The sequence below is a fragment of the Branchiostoma lanceolatum genome, chromosome 2 (assembly GCF_035083965.1).
Source record: "Branchiostoma lanceolatum isolate klBraLanc5 chromosome 2, klBraLanc5.hap2, whole genome shotgun sequence".
Lineage (NCBI taxonomy): Eukaryota > Metazoa > Chordata > Leptocardii > Amphioxiformes > Branchiostomatidae > Branchiostoma > Branchiostoma lanceolatum.
Window position 1 is genome coordinate 16,617,968 of NC_089723.1, and position 24,229 is coordinate 16,642,196.

Below are 24,229 nucleotides of genomic sequence, written 5' to 3' on the forward strand. Positions count from 1 at the left end.
CTGGACAAAAGAGAGATCAAAATGAGAAACCCGCCATCCTGAAAGAAAATGATGTTTCAGATAAAACCATTAGTAGTTCTAGCTGGTACCTTGCATGTCAGCAGTGTCTAATCCCTACACATGTAGCCATTGAAGGTAGAAATACACCTTACGGCAATACTATGATCATTATAGTTTGGGACGATATAGGATATAAATACATAATGTATAAATATGACAACTAAGTCACCGTACTAAGTGTCTTACAGTAAGGCTCTTTTCATTTTGCCCAGGAAGCTGAATTCTACAACAAGAGATACAAACGGTTACTTCGCTAAACTTACATCGCTAACTTCTGTGAATTCATGTACTTTCACAGCGGTTCTATTTCACGGTAGAAGGTAAAATGAGCTTTTTGCAGTGTTTGTGATTCACAGTTGAAATAATTTCATAGTACAGTAGTCGTCCAAGGGAGACATATTCACAGTGTCATGAATTTGCAATGGAGAGGTCACTGCGAAAATAAAACCACCACGAAACTTTCAAGATTTACAATACACTTGTTTATGAATTACAAGAATAACACGGAACCCTTATAAGCTTATCGTGACTGCAAACCCCTTCCAGGCCTCAGACTTGGACGTTTTACCCCCATGATTTAGTGTTACAGCAGGACTGTTGGAGTACCATGGTAAAACTTGTGTTGTCAACACGCCTGGATTGTTTTTATTACCTGCCACACGTTGTAAATCATGGCCACTTCAAGCTCAATACTGTCTCGGTAATTGAGCTAGCAGGAATTAATCATTATTACACCTGTCCAATGGCAAGGGAGACCCGTGTAACTGCCAGTAATGGATACAGTTAAGGTGTAACGGTTAGATATCAGGTTACGATTCACTGGAGCTTACTTCAAGTCAGATCTCACAAAGCAGCGGAGAATGGGTTTTCTGCATGTAAAAATGTGCACATGAAAAACTTGCACATGAAAAATTTGTGGGTGAAAAAATAAAATTTTTTAAATATGTCAGCAAATGTGTAGTAGAAAATTCTTAGGCGGAAAAATCTGACTCCGCAATATGATCTTCCATCTGTTACCTGATTTTTTTAAAAGGTCTCTAGGTCCCTTGGGAATATGTTAAGTAAAATAAAATAAATAAATCTCTCTCATGCAAAAACCCTTCTTTTTTTCTTTCAAACTTTTTAAAAATCATTTAAATGCATGGAAAAGTAAATACAAATGTAGCAATAGAACTGTACAAAAGGGAATAAAGATTTCTCCCGGGAATTCATACTCACATATGTTTGTACAAAATGCATTGTTACAATGATCATTCAAATTTCAACATTGATTTTTCACATGCCTTTTGGGCAGTGGTGAGTTTAGAGCAGCTAAATTGGAAGAAATGTTGACCTCTAGGATCTCGACCCCTTTCTTCAATGTGAAACACAGGTGGTTTGATGGATAATGACTATGAGGGCAAAGTTGTTAAATCTGTGCAGTCAACCCATGTCTGTGAGGGACTTTGAAAACACAGTCAGGGAAAATTACATAGGTCAATAGCTAATGACACTGTAAGGCCTTCAGACATTAATCAAACAATACCAAATTACTTATTGTGTACCATATGCAAAGGGCATGACCCATAGAAAGATGCAATAGACTGGGAAGAAAAACAAGCCAAACTTTAGTATATTTAGATACAATGCAATCTCTACGTATACAACTGTACATGATTTAGAGATTACTTCCGGACGTTTCGAGTGACAGCGATCACTCTTCTTCAGCGTCTCTAGAATGGACTGGCAGAACGAATCCATACATCTAGTACATCTGTATACAAACTTGAGAATGTTTGCTTGTAGATTTAGTGGACCTTTCCATGACAAACAACAATCGTCACCTGTTGCAGCAGCTGCAGGTTGGAAAACAGGTGCTGTCTTACTCTTGACGGTTGAACATGAAAGAAAGCGAGGGACCTCACAAAAATATCTGTGATACATTCAGAAAATACCGTTGGCATTCATGTACATTTGTAACATATATGAAGGCATGTTAGACTCCATGGTGGATTGTGCTGTATAATTTTACATCATGGAATATTGTTCAATCTAACAGACACATACATGTACAGTATATGTCATGGTACCACAGTTATCATAATTTATTCGCACAAACGTACACCCCTGTGTTGTTGATACTGACAAGCTCACTGGAGCCCTACAAATCAACAAGACAAAACTGAGACTGTCATAATATCTGATTAACTACGAGTTGCATCCGTCACAGACTGGGCAACTCCCAAGAAAACTGCAGACCACGCCAGAAACATCCACCGACATAATCTGATTCCAAGTTCACGTCTGGGTAACACATCCGGGCAGCCCACGATAATTACAGCATCATACTTCCTTTTTAGAACGCACCAGGTCCCATCGGCCCCGCCCGTTGTCCTCTGGCGACGATTACAGGATTCATTATTCAGCATGAGGTGAATCATTACAAGATTAGCACAAGACATAGAGTCTGGAGTGCTTAGCTACCTGCAGAGTCACAAAGTGCTGACTATTACATGGAGACACATACGTTTTCCCTGCCAAATTTCCCACAGAAACTTTCAAATTATATCAACTCTGCCATAACGTGCATTACGTGCGCAACTTGAGCAGAATTTCCAAATACGTCTTGTAGAAAGTCAATAAGATCATGACTTGACTGCCGAGCAGTCAACAGTTGCTCCTTAAGGTATAGATTTTTATGTGGGAAATGGTCTGGTCTGTGCAGACATATTAATTCACAACTTCACTGGCCAGGGGCTACGTGCCTGCACTGAGTTATAGGAATATATATGACCAATCAGACACTTTGATTCAATCCCGCTGGAGAATGATCTAGACCAGTATAGAGAGAACTGCATCCACCATACTATTAACAAGAAAAATGTGCACTTAAATTTTAACTAATATTTGCCAGCATGGTCTTGAGTCCTGAACAGAATAACAATACAGACATGGCCTTAATCGCCTGAATGTACTTCAGTCTTTCTTCAAAACTACATTGTATAGTGATTGATATATGCTAAAACAATACTAAAAGAACAGTCAACATCATTGACATGAAAATTACACAAAGTTGTGATTCAAAATCGATCCTGTTTATGCAAAGTATATGTTCATAATTGTGGCTTGCCACAGTTTCCGAAGTATAGGACCACGGTGTAGCATGCACAAAGAATTGCAAAATCTTACAATTTGGAAACCTAGAAATTCTCAAACCCGGTGCCTCTTTCCAGGTTGTACCAGCTGTGATAGTTACCATGGCAACCAATCTTGACACACCCATGTGGAGAGGGAGCCACACCCCAAAACATCCAGCTGGGCAAACCATCCCCTCCCAAGAGTCCTGAATCCTGAGGCACTGATTGGTCAACCACTGATTAGGTTAACATGACTTATCAAACTAGGTGAACAACTGCTAAAACAGATTTTTCTCCATGCCAGGGAGGCAGCATTCAAGGTAAACCCTGTTGGGGTAAATGATAAGAATTTCTCATCCAAAAACTAATTTCAAAACCTGCTCCAGTCCGTAACGTCAATGACTGGGTATATTTGGAAGTCAGGACAGGTTGGCATGGGTCACCTGTACAAATCAGGTTATGCAAATATATGTCCATGTAATCTTGTTATATTATCAAGGATGGAGGGGGGTTAAGGAAAAAAATTATTTGTCGACTCCTTACTCCTAAGTCAAGTAGATAAAAGGCTTCAGAGTCCTGGTCATGAGTTAATGCTACCATGTGATACTGTGTTCATCCCATATACATGTATTACACTGAGTCTTACAATAGCAGTAAAATGTTTCTCCAACATTGAAAGATATCAACTATCAGGTACCATTTAGCCAGATTTCCCCTGGCCTTCATGCATTTGTAAAACTATTCAAAGTCAGTTTGAATGAACATTTGATGATAATCAACTGCAAGTTCTCTACAAAATTACAATTTGATCCATACCATACAGTAGCGTCCATTTTGTCTATAGTTGCTGGTGCTATTGAGTCTAGATCTGTAGTGGCATACCATGGGTTTACTTCCATTCTTTAAGTTAGAATGTGAAAGATTGGGCAGGCCTCGAAATAGTGGGTGCATGTGCACCTGTGTGCACCCAAAATTGGGTATATGCACCTAATTTTTGACTGTGGGTGCACCAGTGCACCTAGATATTTTAGTAGGCTATAAGGTAAGGGTACTATTGTACACTAGTATACAGAAAATACTCTTGAAATGTAAGTAGCTTGACTTACTTGATTTACTTGACTTTTAGACAGAATAGCTAAAATTACCCTTCGTTGTATTCTACTTGATGTATCTAGTTAGCTATAGAATTACAAGATTGTAGTTCTAAAGAGCGTTAAACTTGGTAATTTTGTTTTGCTGACATTCAACTTTATCTTATGTGGTGCACGCAAAATTTTTTCTGTGCACCAAATTTTTTTTGTCGGGTGCACCTATTTCCAAAAATGAATTTCGAGCCCAGTTGGGTGTTATGAATTTCGAGCCCAGTTGGGTGTTACCTTCTACTGTGACTGCTGAATAATAGCTTTACTCCTAACACCCTGTGACGTGGATACTAGTAAGTCATACCAGTATATGGACATAACCATGCCCATCAAGTTGGTATATCCAAGGACATTATATAGGATGTCCTTGGTATATCATAGGATATCTGAACAAAACTCTAATCCAATATCCTATAGACATATAAACCACATAGCACAGAAGGCAGCCACCCTTTAACATGTTTGCGTGACACGTGTATTGACCAAGTGAACCACAAATGGGGCAACTGTGGTGCAAGGCTGATAAGACAATTGCTGCAGTCATCCAGTATGTCAAACATGTGTGTGTACTCTGAACTAAAGGTTGACATGAAAGGCAAACAAAACTTAAATTAATTTTGTGAAATTTCCAACAGAAAAGGTACATATATATATACCAAGGCTACTGGAATACCAAACAGATGTACACATACTGTTAATTGGCGAGGATTTCCACTTAAATCTTCAGATATAGGTACTTTCCACAATAATAAAAAGGCTGATTTTACCGCCTTGTTTATAACAAGTAATCACAATGCCAAGTTGATAGAAACATTGCGTTACCCATTTTGACTCCAAGTTGTAAACATGAACAAAGTTACAGACATATCTGAACATCATCAGGTGCCTGCCTCGAAATCTAAAAAGCACCTTGAAAGTAAAAACGGCTGACTAAACTCTTCAACATCTGGCGATTGGTGAACACCATCAGCTTGTACTTTAGTAGCTAACACTGCTGAACACAGCGATCTGACTGGCTGACATCACACTACATGTGCAACTACATGTTCCTCCCCTCACAGACAGGCTAGAGAGTTATCCTGTCGTTAGATAAAGTGAGGACAACTGTGTGGGATGTGCAAGCTTTAAGCTGGTGACCTCAGCATGATCAGAACATGTCCATGAACTGTCAGTGGAACCAGGGAAGGTCAAGTACACAGCAGTCATTGTATTCATCTTACAACCAGCTGCTCTATATCAGACCCCAAAGGTTATCTGTCATTACAGTGCCGATTTCATGAAAGAAAAGCCGACTTTGAATGGTTAACACACATTCAGTGACAAACATACTGGATTCTAGTAGGTTTTTTCCTTCCTTTCCATTTCTTTGTTCGAATATCTTCATATCAGGATCTTTTTTTCACTCAGAAGAGATTTGCTACATCCAAGGATCAAAATCCAGTGAACCAGTTTGATATTTTTTTAAAATCTGTATTCATGACATACATGTACATGTATAACAAGCACGAGATGGAAAACTTTCAGTTCCCTTAGCAACGTAGGTAATACGTACTAGTTTTTACTGGTATTAACCACACACACTTGTATTATAATGACACCAGCTGGCCAAAAAACAAATTCTTAACTCCTTTGGTCAACCACAGCGCAGTAAGAACACAGTAAGGAGAAATGATCACAGCACTTCATCATTCTGAAGACTTGATCAGACTTCAAAGCCTGACCTGCCAAGTCAGCCACCTCAACCAGCAGTTCCTTCACCTCTTAAGGTGAGACACGTTGGAGTAATCCTAGGGATCAGTCACTCCAGGGCACCCTGCACTGATCAGGGATAGTTCCAGCATGGTTCACAGCCACTCCTACTGTCTGGTGTTCCAAGTCCAGGCCAGTGATGATGGGGTCATCCATTGGTTACACACTTACAGGTTAAATCTTAGCCTGGAGTCCAGCCTTGTTAGCTTTGGTCCACTCTCAATGGTTGCTACTCCAGAGTAGGAACTCGTGACCGTTGGAAGCGGACCAAGGCTAGACTCCATTGTACAATAGAATACTGCCATTGCTCAGGTCATACCAGTTTTACAGGTCACGTAGAATAACAAACTTGTATAGCATGTTCCTTCTAACTCCTTCAGGTCATTTACTACTAGCCTGGTAACCTTACCATCAGGAGCTTCCCTGTACAGGTGACACCTGCCCACCCAGGCAGATTAGAGTTTGGTTTACGGGGTTGATTTCACTTAGCTCCCGGGGCGGCGATAACTCGAAAGGCGGACTACAAAAATTAAAAAAGACAGGCTGCCAGAAACAGGCCTAACTTTACTAGTACAGTACTAGTAGTAGTAGCAGCCTGGGCCTGATCAAATTTAAACACCCCTAAGGCCACACCAATTTAATTTCTTGGTTAACAGATTTTTATCTTCAAAAAAAAAAAAATTTTAGAAGAAAAAAATCATGAAAACATTTTTTTTCTAAAAATTTTTTTGGGAAAATAAAAATCTGTTAACCAAGAAATTAAATTGGAGTGGCCTAAGCCCATCCATGGAGGATGGAGACCAGCCAGATGCTTACCTCGGTATGTGAATGTATATAGAGCATCGCAAAGTATTGAACCAGTAATCAAACTTCATTTTGTAAACACCTACGTACCCACATACCAAATATCATATCAAGTTCTTGAGTTCTGCTGGCAACAAAAACACAAATGTCACTGAAAACATAAAAATACATGCGGTGGGACTCTGTGATGCTTACTGCAATTCTTCTTCTGTATGAAACCTCCTTAATTGGTTTTACTTAAATGACTTCCTATTCTGGTAGGTCTGGAAAACTGCAATTCAATCTTGGAGTAAGCCCAGTGGGGCCATGACCTCACCAGTGAAAATTGTCTGGCAGTCATACTACTGGAGTCATGGGTAAGCATGAGGCATTGTATGGTCTTTGTGGTCTTTGTGAAATCAATTTGAACTTCAATCTTTTCAACATCAGAATGCACTAGTGGTAACTTGTGGAAAAAGACTGAAAGCTGTCTAAAGCTTACTAATGTTATTTCTGTCCAACATACAACTTAAACATAATTGATTTGCAGCACTTACCATGCTTACAGAGACCTGTACTGATCATCATTCATGTCTCAGATGCTCTCGAAAATATGATTTAGCACAACTCACTAATTCGGTCCAGGTGATCTTCTGGATTGGACCTGGACCTGAATCAACTGTACTGTGATTTTGATGACGACCAACCAATTACAGTACACAGCAAGTATATTTTTCTGTGTATATTGTTTCATCCTCTCTCATAGCGATGTACCTACTGTGTTGCTGTTTTGTGCTGTAAGCAAACAAACTGACAAACAATATTTAAGGTGAGTAGGTCAATAGATAAATGATTACCTTCAGGTATAACGGTTAAATCATGTATAACTAAGACCATAACTGTACAACCTTAATGCTTAGAGTGTGGTACCATAAACCACAGTTCAGAGGCTTAGATATTGAAGATAGCTCTTCACTACTTACTGGCTACAAATCTATGGTGCAGGTAACGTTAACGTTACTAAAGGTGTAATTTGGACACACCCAACTTCCGCCTAAAGATGACGTTAACGGTAATAGCACATTAGCAGGACGGCAAACGGCTATCCAGAATGATCAGCTATCCTTTCTGTATCGTAATCAATCGGCTACTTACCACAGAAGCTGCAGACAAGGAATCGGGGGTACGAACACCGAGGAAGGGATTTCTCCAAGCGTCCTCAGCCAAGATCCGCACCACCCAGATTGTCTAGTACCTGTAGAGGTCAGGGGTCGAGCTTGCAAAAAAAATTAAAAAAATCACATGGAGCAGTGGCGACACCCTGCGATTTTATTGTGAAGTGCCCATACCGAATCATCAAAACAATTCAGAACTCGTGGGATCATGGCGGAGTGGGGGTACAAAAAAAAGACTCACAACAAAACAGCATCTTAGACAGATTGTACTGACTGTCTAGGGATATTTCTGAAGTTGGATCTTTGCCCTCAGTTTCAGTATCCATTTTACCGGTTCGTGACGTTTCTGTTGCAAGGTATGCGTTGATATATGTTACGTTTAATAACCTAAGATTTGACCCAGAAGCCTGGACTTTGGGAGGGGAGGGTCACACTAAATTTAGTGACCCAACATAATTTTGTATTATAAGACACAACACTTCTAGATGTTCAGCACTGTCAGCATACTACAGACAGCCTCTTTGATAACATAGGAGCGTTTCATAATGTCAAACATACTGTAACTTACATTTGCCATTTATGCTTGCCAGTGTGTTTGTAGTTGGGTGTGGACAGCATGATAAATTATTTAAATAGCTTGAGAAGTTTTGGATGGATCTTCATAATATTTGATAGTGAGGTGTTGGGAAAACGAAGGTCATGTTGGACAATGGGCGAGATTCCTAGCAGCTTTGTACGGTACTGCAGCAGAACGTTTGGTTTTGATATCTCGTGTTCTGGACAATGAAAAAAGCATGCAGACCCTTGTTATTAAGCACAATAAACTTTGTTTTTCTTTCCAATACAGGAATTTACAGCGGCTGCTTGGATGTCACAGTTTTTTGTCGAGTCAGGAAGCAGCAACCAAACAAACAGCTCGAAGATGGAAAACTACATTGAACTCTCCAGGGCCTTGGCATCTTAGAATTGCATCTTAAGTGATCGTCCAAGTTGCAACCTTGAACTCAAGCATTTCATGGCTGCAGCATTCACCCATGACCTGCAGTAGAGGTCTTGTGGTTCTCTCTTGTATGTGTCCTTATCAAACTATTTTTAGAGCTCTGCAAGTTGATATCTTCAGGATGGCCGACTCGGGCAATGGAGCAAAGCCAGTACCAACACGTACCTCAAGTCAAGAAAAGGCTCAAAGTAACAGCGAGGCCAGTTCAAAGTCCAGCGTACTTCAAAACCTAAAGTCATCGGAAACTTCTCAAGTTCCTGTAGTGATGAAACTTTCAAAAAGTCATACAATTAGGGACGAACAAACTTCAAGTTCAGTTGAGACTGCCGCAGCATTCGTAAAGCCTCCAGCAGCAAAACCTTCCACCCATCTTCCTTCCTCCTTTACAGCAAGAAAGTTACACAAGTCACCCAAAGTGTCAGGGAAGCTTGATAGGAAAGACAAACTTAGTACTTCAGAATCTGTAGATCAAACCGAAACTGCTAGCGGCAGTGCTCAGAAGTGTGCACCTGTTTCAGGACAGGGTACATCTGTTTTAGTAACATCCTCAGATGTGAAACTTTCAACTGTCAATCCTGTCACCAAGGCACCGCCTGGGGCAATAAAGGTACCCAAGGTAGGAAAAGTGTCAGCATTTCCTCATGTGAAGAAAGCTTCCATCACTGCATCACAAGGCAAAACGGCTCAGTTGCATCCTCAACTTTTGGCAACAGCTGCACAAAATGCACAAAGCACTGGGTAAGAGACCCAGATGGGACAGGAAGTGGTAATGTTGAAACTGTCCACTCCTCTCAGGTGAAAGATGTAACCGTGACTGACAATAGTACAAACCCCAGAACTACTGCTTCACAGGGAAGGAGGAAACGGAAAACTGTCAGAGAAGATGCTACTGATGGGAAGGCCAGGAAATCTGGGGAAGGGACGAAGCATTCTAGTGGTACAGATAGAAAGGATGTTCAAAAATCAACAAAAGGAAGAAAATCTGCAGGAATTCAGATGACAACTGCCACCAAAGATTCACATGTGAAGGAAGAAGGCCAAGAGAGACAGTCTCCCAGCACTATTCCGTCCAAAGGGCAAAAATCAAAAAGACTGCAACAGAGAACTACACAGGTGACTAATGTTACTGGCACTGAAGCGGCCCTTCGTACAGCAGTGAAGGAACAAGACAGACAAGAAGTGCTGGATGTTGAAATGGAAGCTGATCCTCCTACAGAGTCAGATGTTCAGACTACTGATGCCATAGATGTGGAGGACACGGAAAAGACTGCCAGGACAGCCTCTGAAGATGATGAAGATGATGGCACGTACGACTTGACAGACCTCTTTGATGGTAGGCATCGCTTTAGAGTTCTTTGTTTCAGCATGGAGAGCCAAGACTTGATGTACTTGATGGAGTGCCACATTTGTCTTGTTCATGTTGCTGTCAATGTTCGTAAAATAATTGTTGGTACCAATAGGGGATGAAAGATGTTGTTTTAATAGTTTTTCATATCTGCATTTAACTCAAGATTTTTCAAGAGTTAACTGAGATGGATTTGTCCCATAATCATCATCAGTAGTAGTAGTAGTAGTAGTAGTAAACCTTTATTTACTATCAGTAGTAGTAGTAGTAGTAGTAGAAGTAGTAGTAGTAGTCCCATAATCATCATCAGTAGTAGTAGAAGTAGTAGTAAACCTTTATTTACTTTTACTAGTAGTAGTAGTAGTAGTAAACCTTTATAAGCTCAGTAGACCAGAGCTCATCCAGGCTTGTCAAAGAGTGGCCATTTATCCCATAGTCATATCAATTATCAATGTCTAAAAAAAACTTCTTCTTGATGTGTTTTATAGAAGAAAAGCAGAGAGCTGCTTGGGAAGAGGAGAGGCAACAGCCCAGCAAACAAAAGAAGAAAAAGAAGAAAGCCAAGTGGTGGGAGAGGAAGAGGAAACGGGGGAAGACAGGTGAAGCTGAGGAGGATGTGGAGGAGGGGGAAGAGGAGGGAAAGGTCAAGAAGAAGAAGAAGAAGGAGGCCAGGCCCAGGCCCAACTACTTTGTGGCCATCAGAGTGTCTGATGAGGAGGTAAGAGGACTTGTCACATTTCCTACACTTTCTGCCAATAGACTGATCCCATAGTCCTGCCCACCTCCGTAAAAATTCAGAAATGCAAAATTAAGCATAAAGATGCAAATATTTGATTGACATGCAGCCACTTGATAATTGCCATGCTATCATTATTTAAACCGCTAAATGTGATTGACAGTCAAGATTGGTCTATTGTGGTATCGTCTTTGTATATGTTCAAACAGCATACCGTATTAATTTTAAGCAACATGCTCACTTTAGTTTTGTCTCATCCTGTGGCACTTTCTTCAACGCTAGCAGCAAATTTTGAATGCTTCAATGATCATAACTCTAAACACTATTGGAAATTGCTTTAACAAGTGCACTGAAACCTACACCGTCCTCTTTCCTTTAAAGGCATCCAGAGCATTTTATGAGGCTTGAAACTTGAATTTAAAAAACTCAATTATCTAGTTATTCCTACACATAGTAAGTTTCAATAACGCTATACCATTACACATCGACATTAAAGGAGCAAAGATACGATGTCGTTTTGTGGCGAGAACTGATAGAAAACCCAAGCCCTGATAGACTGATCGTCACTGTCCATCACAATTAGCGGTTCGACCAATGAGAGAGTGACTGCATGTCCCTCGAATATTTGCATTTTTATGTTTTAATTTTGCATTTCTATGGTTTGACGGAGGTGGGCAGGGCTATGGTATCTACAGTATTTACAGTAGGCGCGCGAAACTAAAAGATCGCCATATAGATATTTTTGTGCCGTTTTTGCACACTTTTGATAAGAAATCCGAATGCAAATGTGGTAAACAGTGGCATTAATTCGTCGATGAAGATTAGACATCCAGGTAATAAGATACGCCAAAAAGCAATTACTCAAACAACTGGATATGATTTTGGAAACGGTCAGACGTTTCAAGTAGCATCCACTACTTTTCGTCAGTGACTGTGAGCAAGATCAGTTGAACAGCAGGTTTATAACCACGAACTATGAATTGATATGCAAATAAGGAGAAGACAAATTTTTAGATAGTCCAATAGAAAGCGAATTAGACAAGTCAAGACAAGGTTGAAGTAAAAGGGGACAATAGCTCCTATTGTTTTAATATAGGAGCTAAAGCTGGTTTGCCCCCAAGGCTATGTCCCAAGTGCCAGACAGTTCCACCCTTAGCCCTCCTTTCCTGTTGAGGGTTGGGTTGTATATCCTCTCATATATTGCCTCCCTAACTCCACGTTCCAACCAGCGGGGTTCGCGGTCAAGGATATCAGTGGATTCGAGATTCGAGATTTCGCCCATCGTGGTAAACCTGTACATGGAGAAATTTGAGAACAAAGCCCTCAGTACTTTCAAGGACACTCCCCCGGCCAACTGGTTCCGTTATGTAACGTTGGGTAACCTAAATTCGTGGGGTACTTAAAGTCGGGATTTTTCGAAAACGGGGTATTTAGGGATATGTGCTAGATGCAACATCAGTAATACCGCTAGAAATGCAAACTTGACAGACTAACGCATTCAGAACACTGTCTGAAATGCTTCGATAACCATGCATTAGAAGTTGGCGACGTCAAAACCTCTCCGTCCCTTATTGACAGAGTCTGGGGGCTTCGTGGGAGACTCACACTGCATGGTTGTTCGCTGGTTTATAAGACAAATGTCACATCTCCTGCCTGCTAAACACAATTATTTACAAGACAACTAATTAGAATCTCTTTTGCTAACCTACAACTGGACTCTAAGTGTGATCAATCATCAAAACTCCTCTCTGTTGCTACAACCTACGGCACGTGTATTTTCCCGCCGCCATATTGTTAACCAGAATCCTGTTGTCAAGCAGACGACAAAGGTTTGTGAGGAACACTTTTTTGTCTAAATGCTGCGTGTGATAGTGTACTGAGGAAGATATTTTCCTCAAAGTTTGCTCCTAACACAACAAGGAACACATGGACATAGTAGTATTACCATTGCTACGGCATCCAGCTAACTTACCATGAATAATGTAACGTTACACGTTGCCCGATGATGACGATGGGCCGACTTTGAGTGAAGTTCTACCGACTCAACACACGGGTTGTTCCCGAACTGGCCTGATGTGTGCGGTACGGCCGTTTTTTCGTGTACTTTTTTTACTTGGACACGTCTATATCCATAGCACTCTCCTCAAGCCAAGGATGGAACGAATAGCTGCTGTATAAAATGTGATTAGCGGTAAGATATTCAAGACGAATCTTCTCTCCCGAATTAATGTGCCCCCCTGTCCGACAACACTGTCATTGTGCGTGCGGCGGACGGTAGTTTCAAGTTGAAATATTATGGTGTCAGCACGACTAGAGACAAAATCTACCACATATATGATTAGTGCAAAGATAGTACATGATACTGACAGAATTATAGAAAAAAAGGATGGTTTATTGTTCTGCTAGATTGATTTCAGTCAACCATTATCGGAAAAATCCCGAATTTAGGTTACCCAACGTTAGATGACACTTGGTGCAGACTAAAGAAGAGAGTAGCTGATGATTTCTTTGAACACATCAACCAGATAGATGACAACATCAAGTTCACACAGGAGTCGAGTCAAGATAGTATGCTCCCTTTCCTAGACACCAAAACCATCATAGAGAAGGATGGTCGCCTCCAGTTCGAAGTATACAGGAAGCCGACCCATACCGATCAGTATCTGGCCTTTGATTCTCACCACCCTTTGGAACACAAACTGGCAGTTATAAAAACTCTCTTTCATCGGGCAGACAACATCATCACCTCAGACACGGCCAAAACAGACGAACATAGACACCTCCGAGGTGCCCTGGGCAAATGTGGCTACCAAAGATGGACTTTCAACAAAGCCCTCAAACCGTCTGACCAGTCCAAGAAAACGGCTAAGTGTACACCGTTGACCAACAGAAACAAGGCCAACATCACTATTCCTTATGTACAAGGAGTGTCCGAAAAACTCCGACGGATCTTCCAAAACTTCAACATTGCCACCAACTTCAAACCTCAATCAACTCTCAGACAAAGACTGGTACATCCTAAAGACCGACCCCGCAAAGGCAGCAAGGCAGATGTCATCTACAGACTCAAATGTGAAGAACCCAACTGCAACAACACTTATATCGGAGAGACCAGCCGATCACTTAATGAAAGGTACAAAGAACATTGCGCTAACCGCTACTCCTCGGCCATTTTCCACCACCTAAAACACAACCAGGGGCACTCGTTCAATCTCGAATCCACTGATATCCTTGACCGCGAACCCCGCTGGTTCGAACGTGGAGTAAGGGAGGCAATATATGAGAGGATATACAACCCAACCCTCAACAGGAAAGGAGGGCTAAGGGTGGAACTGTCTGGCACTTGGGACATAGCCTTGGGGGCAAACCAGCTTTAGCTCCTATATCAAAACAATAGGAGCTATTGTCCCCTTTTACTTCAACCTTGTCTTGACTTGTCTAATTCGCTTTCTATTGGACTATCTAAAAATTTGTCTTCTCCTTATTTGCATATCAATTCATAGTTCGTGGTTATAAACCTGCTGTTCAACTGATCTTGCTCACAGTCACTGACGAAAAGTATTGGATGCTACTTGAAACGTCTGACCGTTTCCAAAATCATATCCAGTTGTTTGAGTAATTGCTTTTTGGAGTGGCATTAATTGTCTATATCATAAAGATTACAGCAACTAGAACATTTTCAGTTTTCAAGCCTCATAAAATGCTCTGGATGCCTTTAAGACGTAGCAGTGAGCTCACAGTAATCATTATTTCTACTGTTTCTAGATCCACAGAGGCCTGAAGGCTGTACAGCAGGCTGTGCTGGACCAGGAGAAGAACCTGCTGCCTGCCATGATTCCTCTCATCAACATGCACATCACTCTCCTGGTCACTCACCTGACGGAGGAGCAGCTGGACAGGTAAAGGTGTTCTCTCACCTGTACACATCACACACCTAGGCAGGTGGACAGGTAAAGGTGTTGTCTCACCTGTGAACTTAACACACCTTGGCAGGTGGACAGGTAAAGGTGTTGTCTCACCTGTATACATCACACACCTAGGCAGGTGGACAGGTAAAGGTGTTCTCACACCTGTACACATCACACACCTAGGCAGGGAGACAGGTGACGATAAAGGTGTCTCATCTGCATACCACATAGTTATGCTGTAAGTAGCTTATATCATCATAGAGAAATAGGAGTGATGTTTAGAGTTGAAAACGAATCATCAGTTAGAAGAGAAGTAGGGCTAAATGTTAATAGGCAATGACTTTGAAATACAAGCCATTACTTGGTATTCAACTTTAATGAATACAGGATACATTGTAGGAGCATGATCCATTTAATTGCAAGTCTCGAAAGCAATCCACATACAGGCTGCCCTAGATATAGAAACACTATTTTTTGGTACTATATGAGTCCAATAGCTGTAATAGTCATTATCCTTTATCCAGGATTTCCAAAATAGTGTATCTCAAGAAATCTAACAGCTATCGTCTGTATGATCTTCATTTTTAGCTCCTGCATGTCTGATGTGTATTTGATTTCTGATATTGTATTATTACATCACCTGGTGGGTTAAAGGTCAATAGATGTTTCACCCGATTAGATATGAGTGAGGTGACATAACCTTTTCCATGCCTGGAGGTGCTCATGATCAGTAGGGCGGGAATATCTGTAATATTACTGTATATCCCTCTAGGCATATTCAACCGCTGCACAACAAACAGTTGTCTTAAAACCCTTTATTCTGATTCTTTGCACTTCGATTTAGGCCTAACTTTGATACATGTATTCTGACAAGAAATGAAGTTAAAAAATTTTGATGTGTATTTTGAAGTAGTATGTGTTTGAATGAAATGCCGTTGCACCCTCATTATACATAAACAAAGACCTGGCTCGACTGGTACCCCAGCTGCCTCTCAGTACGTACTCAAAGACAATAGACTCACCAACTCAAACCTGAAGCCATCCGGATCAATACACCGGTTTATAACATTCAGCTGAAGATAGTACAGTTTGTCCTACATGTGCATGCAATAACAGTTTTATTTCAAATGCTAGTTCTTTTAGACTACATGTAGGGTTTTAAGTTAAAGTTGATTGATGAAGTAAACGGGACCTAGCAAAATGCATGATTGTTCAAGTATTGCTAAGCAAATTAGCTTTTGATTGTTGGTGAATCTTAGTAAGGTTTAGACTGAAGTATTCTCCTGTCTTGCCCTGACACAGAGCAAAGGAGGCCCTGAGGTTAGCTAAAGCCAGACTGAACCCAAAGTTTCTACGTCCAGAGAACAGGCTGCTGCTAACGTTCCATGGTCTGGGAACCTTCCGAAATGACGTGGTATTCGCCAAGATCCAGGACAACGACCACTTGACCTCCCTGCGAGAGTTGGCAGGTACTTCTGACTGTAGTATCCATTTCTGTGGCCCAGTAATATTGTTTCAACAATGCAAGCACAGTTTGGTTTTTTGAGTGGTGAAGTACTGTAAGTGCAGAAATGTTCGTGATGGTTTTATGTTCGCGGTTTTCGCGGTGAACTTTCAGCGCGAACTTAAAACCACAGCAAAACTTTTGCCCACCTATGACTGTAGCGCTACTATTGTTTCAAATGCGAACTTAAAACCACCGCGAACACTCCATTTTCTCCCTACCGCGAAATAAAAACCTTGCGAACTTATATGCATTTACAGTACTAGTGAAGTGAAGGGCATTTTGGTTCAATGCTACTTGTACATGTATGTCACATTTGTAATGCAATGTTTGTTGATAGAGAATTTAAACAATGCACAAATTGAATTTTTTTGTATTTTTGGAGAAAAATGCAGGTAGCAGAGTCAGTAGTTTTCTAGTTATACTTTTTGACAATATTTTACCAAAACTCAATTTTAGCAAGGGCAGTATTGCAACACTTATTTTGCCCACCAATATGTCAAGCTTAATCCTAATCACACTGCTGCCTGACCCTGTATTACCAATAGAGAATTGGTAGCCAAACAGCTACTTTAGTTTGCTAAAGGTTTAAGATAAAGACACAAACAAACAAACAAACAAAAATTATGTGCTGGTGTTTCATTGGCTGACCAAAGGTCACAAAGGTGACCTGCAGCAGAGCTAAAGGTTAAAGATAATGGGTTGTTGTTTATCTTAGCTGGTGTCTTTGTGATCAGGAGTGGGTGCTGAGGTATGCTCTCCAAAAGTCTTCTTCATTTCTTACTGATACAGCCTTAAATGCTATTGATTTGCCTTTAGTACCAACATGCTAGATTACTGATTGTCTAGTACTACTGCCCATTCTCTTAACACTAAATGTTGTGAGAAATCTTTATCATTTACATTTAGTGATAAACAGTACCCCCAAATAAACCGCCATACTGTTTTGATAGTGTAGGCACTACTGTCTGGACCATGTCAGAGAAGATAACACAACAGTCACCATTAAAGAATGTGTCGACCACCAGTTATGTTATCTTGCCATGTCTCAGATTTAGCGGCTTGTTTGTCTTGTCCAAATTTACTCTTGCCGCTGCATGAAGACATGTTTGTGTAAGCCTTACAGTCTTGGGCTGCACATCAGTGACTTCACAGAGCCTTGGGATATAGTGCAAGTCGTCTACAGGTCCGAAGTTGGTGAGAATTACTCCTTTTAACTTGATTCTGAATCTTGTTCCTTGTAGAAACTGTTCAGACTTGTTTTGTGGAGAAGGAGGTGTGTTCCAAGAATGATAAGGGCTTCGAGCCACATCTCACGCTCATGAAGACGTCCCGCAACTTTGGAAAACTGAGAAGCAAAGGCATCAAGAAGATCGACCCTAAGTTGTACGAGGTAGGTACTCAATAACACATTTTTGTAATCTTACAAATGTTGTCATAGTTGTTTTATTGATGCCTATCTCAGTTTCTTTTGGTTTCATTTTGTTTTGTTTTGCAGATATTACTATCCAACATTTTTTGATAAATTCCAATGATCAATAATTTCAATGTTGTAATGATATACATGTATTGAAGACAAGAAACCTTGAACACTGAAAACAGTTTCACAAGCTATCAGGATATGATCATTCTCTCATAACTAGACTGAAATTAGGTCATATCTTTCCCATAACTCATTTCTGTTTATCAGCATTTGGCCCCACACAGGTATTTTACCTGATACGACCCCCTCCACACCCTACCATGTCCTATCATCTGAACCTTTAATAGCTGTGTCCTGTGTTTACTCAGGTCTGTGGATAGTTAACTACTCAGTGTAACAGTAACTGTCACCATTACCCAGGCATATCTGTGGCCCTGCCTTTTATCAGCTTAGTGTGGAACTTAATCAGGGACCAAGCATGATAGGGGTGGCTATGTTCTGTAAGTCTTAGGTAAACACTTATTTTGAATCACTGAAGAAAGATGTTGGTAGGACGTTCTAAAATGTATGATATTTTCATATTGTAATCTAGTGAATATGAAGTGTATGGATTGAATAGAATAATTTATTCAAGTATTATAGAGTTGGTAGATTTAAGTGGTATCCTTGGTAAATGCACACTTCCGTATAAAGCCAAAGGGGTGGGGGGGGGGGGGCTGGGGACGGCATGGAGTTATTCCATTTTGTTTGTCTGTAAACCTTCATTTCGAACTGGACTTTATTCACATTTTGTCCCACATTCTTTTAATGCTGGGTCTTTATGAAATTTACAATTGATCTGCAGCTATCTACCACATAGAGAAGGATTTATTATATCAATTGCATTGTTCCTTGTCCAAGCATGATGTAAAGCTGCTAAGAACCATGTTGACTTTGGATTATTAGTATTCGTATCTGTGGGAATGGACTTTCCATTTGAACACTTTGACAAAGTTTGAGGTTGTTCATTAGAATCTTAGTACTAAGATTAGTACTTAGAATACTTGATTTTAGCTCTCCAAGTAGCTGTGTCAGGGCTGCTTTTAACCTTTAATACACTGAAGTAGACTTTTCGGACCCCATTCTCTATTGGTTACAGAATTAGGCAGCAGTGAGGAGGTTAACTTTACGGGTGTCATGGCTGAGTAGTAGTGAATATAGAGTAGAAACTGGCGTTCTAATTTTTTTCTTTCTTTATTAGAAATTGCAACAATACAATACACAGTGGAACGCCAGGCAGACATACATTCTAATTTGCCAATTACTGTAAATGCAGAAATGTTCCTGGTGGTTTCATGTTAGTCGTTTTCCCGGCGACCGTTTCACCGCAAACTTAAAACCACCGCGAAATTTTTGTCCAATACTGTAGCGGCATGTGACTATAGCGCTGCCGCAAACTTAAAACAACAGCAAAGCCCCATTTTTGTCTTTGCGCGAAATAAAAACCAGGCGAACTTAAATGCATTTACAGTATCTGCACCCTCCCTTTCACACAAGAATGATGGAGGGTGTTGATGAAATTTATTTATAATAATAATAATGATGGTTTTTATTGGTCAGAAATTACCCGCAATGGCAGCCTTTCTAGCGCTGAATTGATGCAGGGTATTACAGGTTTCACACACTACACAACATATATAATATTTTGTTATATCTTATCCACACTTGCATTTTGTGGAATTGTCACAAGGGTCTGGCCGGCTGCCATTCGGCGCCACCAGGTGACCTCAATATGACTTTCCCCAACCAAAGTCAGGTACCCATTTACACCTGGGTGGAGTGAGGAAAGTCGTGTAAAGTGCCTTTCCCAAGGGCACAAGATCGGTGACATGACAGGATTCGAACTCGGGACCTCTTGGTTCTGAGTCGAACACTCTGCCGTTGCGCCACACGACGTATAAATGCGTATAAATCCACCAAAGATTGGCTGAAGTGGCTGTTCCTCCCTTCTGAGTTATCGTTCAGAGGTGGTAGCAGTGACATCTAATTAACCAATTTGATCTCCTGTTCAAGTCTTCCCTGTGAAAGTTAATGAACGGTGGTCTGTTATTTTGCAGGAGTTTAATGAGCAGAGGTTTGGTGACCAGGTTGTGGAAGGCTTACAGCTGTGCTCCATGCTGAAGAGGAAAGAGGCTGACGGCTACTACCACACGGAGGAACAAGTCATGTTCGGTCAGTCGTCAGGCCTTACTGCTTTACTTGCGATTATGATCGGGGGGAAGTGGGAGATTGTTAGAAAACATTCACCTACGGTGCAGGAATTACCCTACACTACACCCAAGTGATGAATTAAAGCTTTTACAGACAGAATTGTGCAAAAAGAATCCTTGCTTAAAAGACCTAACACTAAAGCCATAAAATCATAGCTTTTAATGCCAGTAATAATGATTCCCTTCTTCTTCAGTTTGCATAATGTTTGGCATGTGTTAGTGCCTTAACACTCTTTGATGGTCAAAATCGTTAGAGTGAAAGCAATCTTCTCTGTAAGAAGTCACTGTTGATGCTTGTAATACTCACAAATATAATGTAGTAACTTCTATTCAGTGATTTTATAGGGAAAATAAATTAGCTTGAGTACAGATGAACCTTTCTTTGTGCCTGTATACAAGAGTTTGCTCCCAAGTCTGGATGGAATTTTGGACTTTATCCATTGAAGGTTGGACTTTATCTAATATTAAAGGTTGAATAAATTATGTTGCACAAACATTTTAGCCTCAGTTTCTGCTCTCTCTTTTGACCCCTTTTGATAATTTACAATGTCACATCTTTGTTTACCTTTTCCTTTCCCTTTGCTTGCACTGTTTGTTCCTTTTGGCCCTTTTCAGTTTTTAATCATTTTTATTCATTTGGTTTTATTTTTTTTCTGATTTTGCTATTTTTGTGTGTCAGCTATTCCTTGTTGTGACAGTGTGGCGTCTGTTTCCTCTCTGTAGGCTTCGGCTTAGAGCACATTGTGGCAAACAGCATTGCCAGCAGGGCAGTCAGGGAAGCCCTCCTCCAACTTGGGTGCAAACTCTTGGAACAGCAGGCAAAATCCAACCCAGAGGCAGCTCTGCACACTCTGAGCGACCACATCGCTCGATCTGTCATTCAAGATGCATTGACTGCACTGGAAGTTGACGAAAACATCATTAACAATAAGGAAAAAGTGTTCAGTACAGACATAATGAAAGCTAAGGTTTTAGATCTGAGTGAGTCGCTAGGCACGGCTTTGGTTAACGAAGCTATACAGGAAGCAAGCTGCAAGAGTGTGGAAAATTACACAAGTAACAAAGAGAACAAAAAGAATGTTGACAATATTGTAGACCCCAGTGAGACTGTTGTGGGTAACAGTAGAGCTTCAACTGTGACTAAAAGCCAGAGTGACCTTTCAGGAGAAAGTGTCAAAGATCAGGAGGTAAACATAGCTCAGACACAGACTGGTGAAAGTTGTGTAGGTGTAGTTGAAGATGTAAGTAGCTGTAAGACGTCGGAAGGTCAACTCAAAGACCTCAGTGAAAAGTTAGTCAAAGAAATAATTGAGGCTGCCATGTCCAAAGTGCAAGAGACTGAGGGCAAAAAGTGATCCTAAATCCTCTTTGTGCAAGAAGTATCATGATAATGATTTATGACTGTAGATTCAAGAGATAGCCAGAAAAGTTTTCTATCTCTGATTTTCATTTCTGCTAAACCTTTTTCCTTTTAAACTTCAATGGAGCACCTCCGTTTTAACAGTAAGAAATGCTCAAAATTATTCCTTCCCAAGCTCTTAAGCACCTCTTTAGCAGGTAAAATATCCAATTATTGTTTAGCGGAGATGTGATGAAGAAATTATAGGGATATATATATAGGACTGTAGGTGAAGGAAGGTAATACATGTATGAGTATTTTTTTAATTCTTGCCATTTCCAATTGTTTGCCAGGTATTACTATTTTCTCAGCTTCTTTAATGTGTAAAAATTTTTTGACATGAACTTAAAGAAGGTTGAATAAGGGAATGTTATACAAAATTGACCCCTCCCCCCAACTAACTCAATTGTACAAAAGTGTTACTGTGGTAGCTCACCCCTACAGTTAGCAGGGAAGGCATGTCACAACACCTGCAGCCTGCAGGTGTCTGCCATGTGCAGCTCGAATATTTGCTTATGAACAAGGGACGAACTTTGTGTGGTGCAACAGTAGACCCTAGCTGGTATGTGTACATGTATAGGCCAACAAGGTAATGACTAATGTTATAAGGATGAATAGCTTTACTTTGTGGTATTTTATGTTATTGGGGTGGGGAGGGGGGCTGTAATGGTTGATACCAAGTGGACACAGTCCTGTAATACCTGTAGCTGAAATATACCGATAGAGCAATAGATTCTCTTTCAGAATGAGAAGAATACTTTGATACTACTGCATGACTTTAAAACTGTATGGATCACATAGTATACAGTATTGATATAACAGTATGGAAGCAAGTATCTAATCTATTTTGCTCTACCTAAGTGCCTTACCTTGCCATGCCTTCATAGCAATTGTAGGAACTCTTATGAATTGTTTTAGACTTGATATGAAAAAAGAAACAAAGACTTGATGGGTTAAAGCAGATTATTTGAAATTACTGCAATACTTAGTTTTCTATATTGAATAAAGCAAATTGCCACGTCACCGTCTGCTTAGTTTGAGTATTTTTACGGATGCATTGGCTGAAAGATATTTGTTAAAAATGATGAAAACTGTTGTGAAGATGAACTGATTAGTACTAGAAAATTTTGATTTGGCAAAGAAAGATAGAAGAAAGAGAAAAAATAGTTTTTAGTGATGAATGCTTAAAAGCTATTTTTCTCTTTCTTCTATCCTTTTTTGCCAAATCAAACTTTGCCATGAGTACTGAAGGATTAACCAAGAAACAAATATAGATGTGCAAGATTTTTCAAAGGGGATTGGCATTAGTTTTTATGTTGTCCTGCAGGGCCTTCTTCTGCTGCATTATGGAAACGGAAGTTGAGAGCACAGGGAAGGTACCTGACTGCTGACAACAGGATCAGAATCGCTGCTGTGGTCAGGAGACTCGTCTCACAGGGAACCAAGAAGGACTGAAACAGGACAGGATAGAAGGATGGAAACAGGACAGGATAGAAGGATGGAAACAGGACAGGATAGAAGGATGGAAACAGGACAGGATAGAAGGATGGAAACAGGACAGGATAGAAGGAGAAACAGGACAGGATAGAAGGAGAAACAGGACAGGATAGAAGGAGAAACAGGACAGGATAGAAGGATGGAAACAGGACAGGATAGAAGGAGAAACAGGACAGGATAGAAGGAGAAACAGGACAGGATAGAAGGAGAAACAGGACAGGATAGAAGGAGAAACAGGACAGGATAGAAGGATGGAAACAGGACAGGATAGAAGGAGAAACAGGACAGGATAGAAGGATGGAAACAGGACAGGATAGAAGGATGGAAAAGGTCAGGATAGAAGGAGAAACAGGACAGGATAGAAGGATGGAAACAGGACAGGATAGAAGGAGAAACAGGACAGGATAGAAGGATGGAAACAGGACAGGATAGAAGGATGGAAACAGGACAGGATAGAAGGATGGAACGATGGAAACAGGACAGGATAGAAGGATGGAAACAGGACAGGATAGAAGGATGGAAACAGGACAGGATAGAAGGAGAAACAGGACAGGATAGAACGAGTCACAGGACAGGATAGGAGTAAAATAGGACAGGATAGAAGGAATGAAACAGGACAGGATAGAATGAAACAGGACAGCAAAGCTGCTGACTCATCTCACTGGCACAAGAACTGATGCAATACAAACTACAAACTTTGCACTTTTAGAATGAAGAGACAACTTTTCAGTTACAATATGGGCTAGCATACATTTTATGACAATATTTTTACTGAAATTGTTGAATGTTGGATTTGAAAGTAAACAGTTTTACATATTATAGAAATTTGTCACATGTTGAACAATCATCTCAAAAACTGCCACAGTGGCTGTTTTTCTAAATTGTTTTAATATTATTCATATTTGTCTAAATACAAGTGCTACTCTCAGAAGGTCACGTTTGTGTGTCATTCTTCCAACACCATCTGGGCCCAGGAAATATTGCTTTGATATTGAACTTGCTTCCGTCCTGCTGAAAGTGATTGGAACAGATGTGAACAAGTGGTTTGTAAATTTGTCCAATTTAGATGACATTATTGGAACACATGTAATAAGATTGAAGTCAGAATGTGTTGATCTAAAAAGTAGGTCATATGTTAAACCA

General features: G+C 40.4%; 2 protein-coding genes across 4 annotated transcripts in view; one reads left to right on the top strand and one right to left on the bottom strand.

Moving 5' to 3' along the window:
• Window positions 1-8,133, bottom strand: part of LOC136427629 (protein 4.1-like) — a 62,803-nt gene extending 54,670 nt beyond the window's left edge. Inside the window, exon 1 of one of the 2 annotated variants that reach the window (XM_066416615.1) lies at window positions 8,006-8,133. The gene's annotated coding sequence lies outside the window, so the exon portion shown is untranslated. The remainder of the gene's footprint in view (window positions 1-8,005) is intronic. The other variant, XM_066416616.1, reaches the window with a different exon arrangement.
• A 1,634-nt stretch (window positions 8,134-9,767) lies between these two features.
• Window positions 9,768-23,537, top strand: LOC136427633 (A-kinase anchor protein 7-like). Of its 2 annotated transcripts, none has more exons than XM_066416655.1 (7): window positions 9,768-10,358; window positions 10,859-11,088; window positions 14,872-15,005; window positions 16,317-16,483; window positions 17,763-17,911; window positions 20,038-20,152; window positions 22,917-23,537. In XM_066416655.1, exons 1-7 carry the CDS (start codon window positions 10,022-10,024, stop codon window positions 23,042-23,044), a joined length of 1,260 nt encoding a protein of 419 aa, XP_066272752.1. In that variant the 5' UTR covers window positions 9,768-10,021; the 3' UTR covers window positions 23,045-23,537. The 2 variants fall into 2 exon arrangements, with proteins under 2 accessions (XP_066272752.1, XP_066272751.1); XM_066416654.1 differs by lacking the exon at window positions 22,917-23,537 and adding an exon at window positions 20,914-22,612.
• Window positions 23,538-24,229: the final 692 nt, after the last annotated feature.

Bases quoted from the DNA above. Each gene is read 5' to 3' on its own strand.
- LOC136427633 (XM_066416654.1), top strand. From the start codon at position 10,022: ATGACAACTGCCACCAAAGATTCACATGTGAAGGAAGAAGGCCAAGAG. The intron at 11,089-14,871 runs GTAAGAGGACTT...TACTGTTTCTAG, and splicing joins TCAGAGTGTCTGATGAGGAG to ATCCACAGAGGCCTGAAGGC. The intron at 20,153-20,913 runs GTCAGTCGTCAG...TCCTCTCTGTAG, and splicing joins GGAGGAACAAGTCATGTTCG to GCTTCGGCTTAGAGCACATT.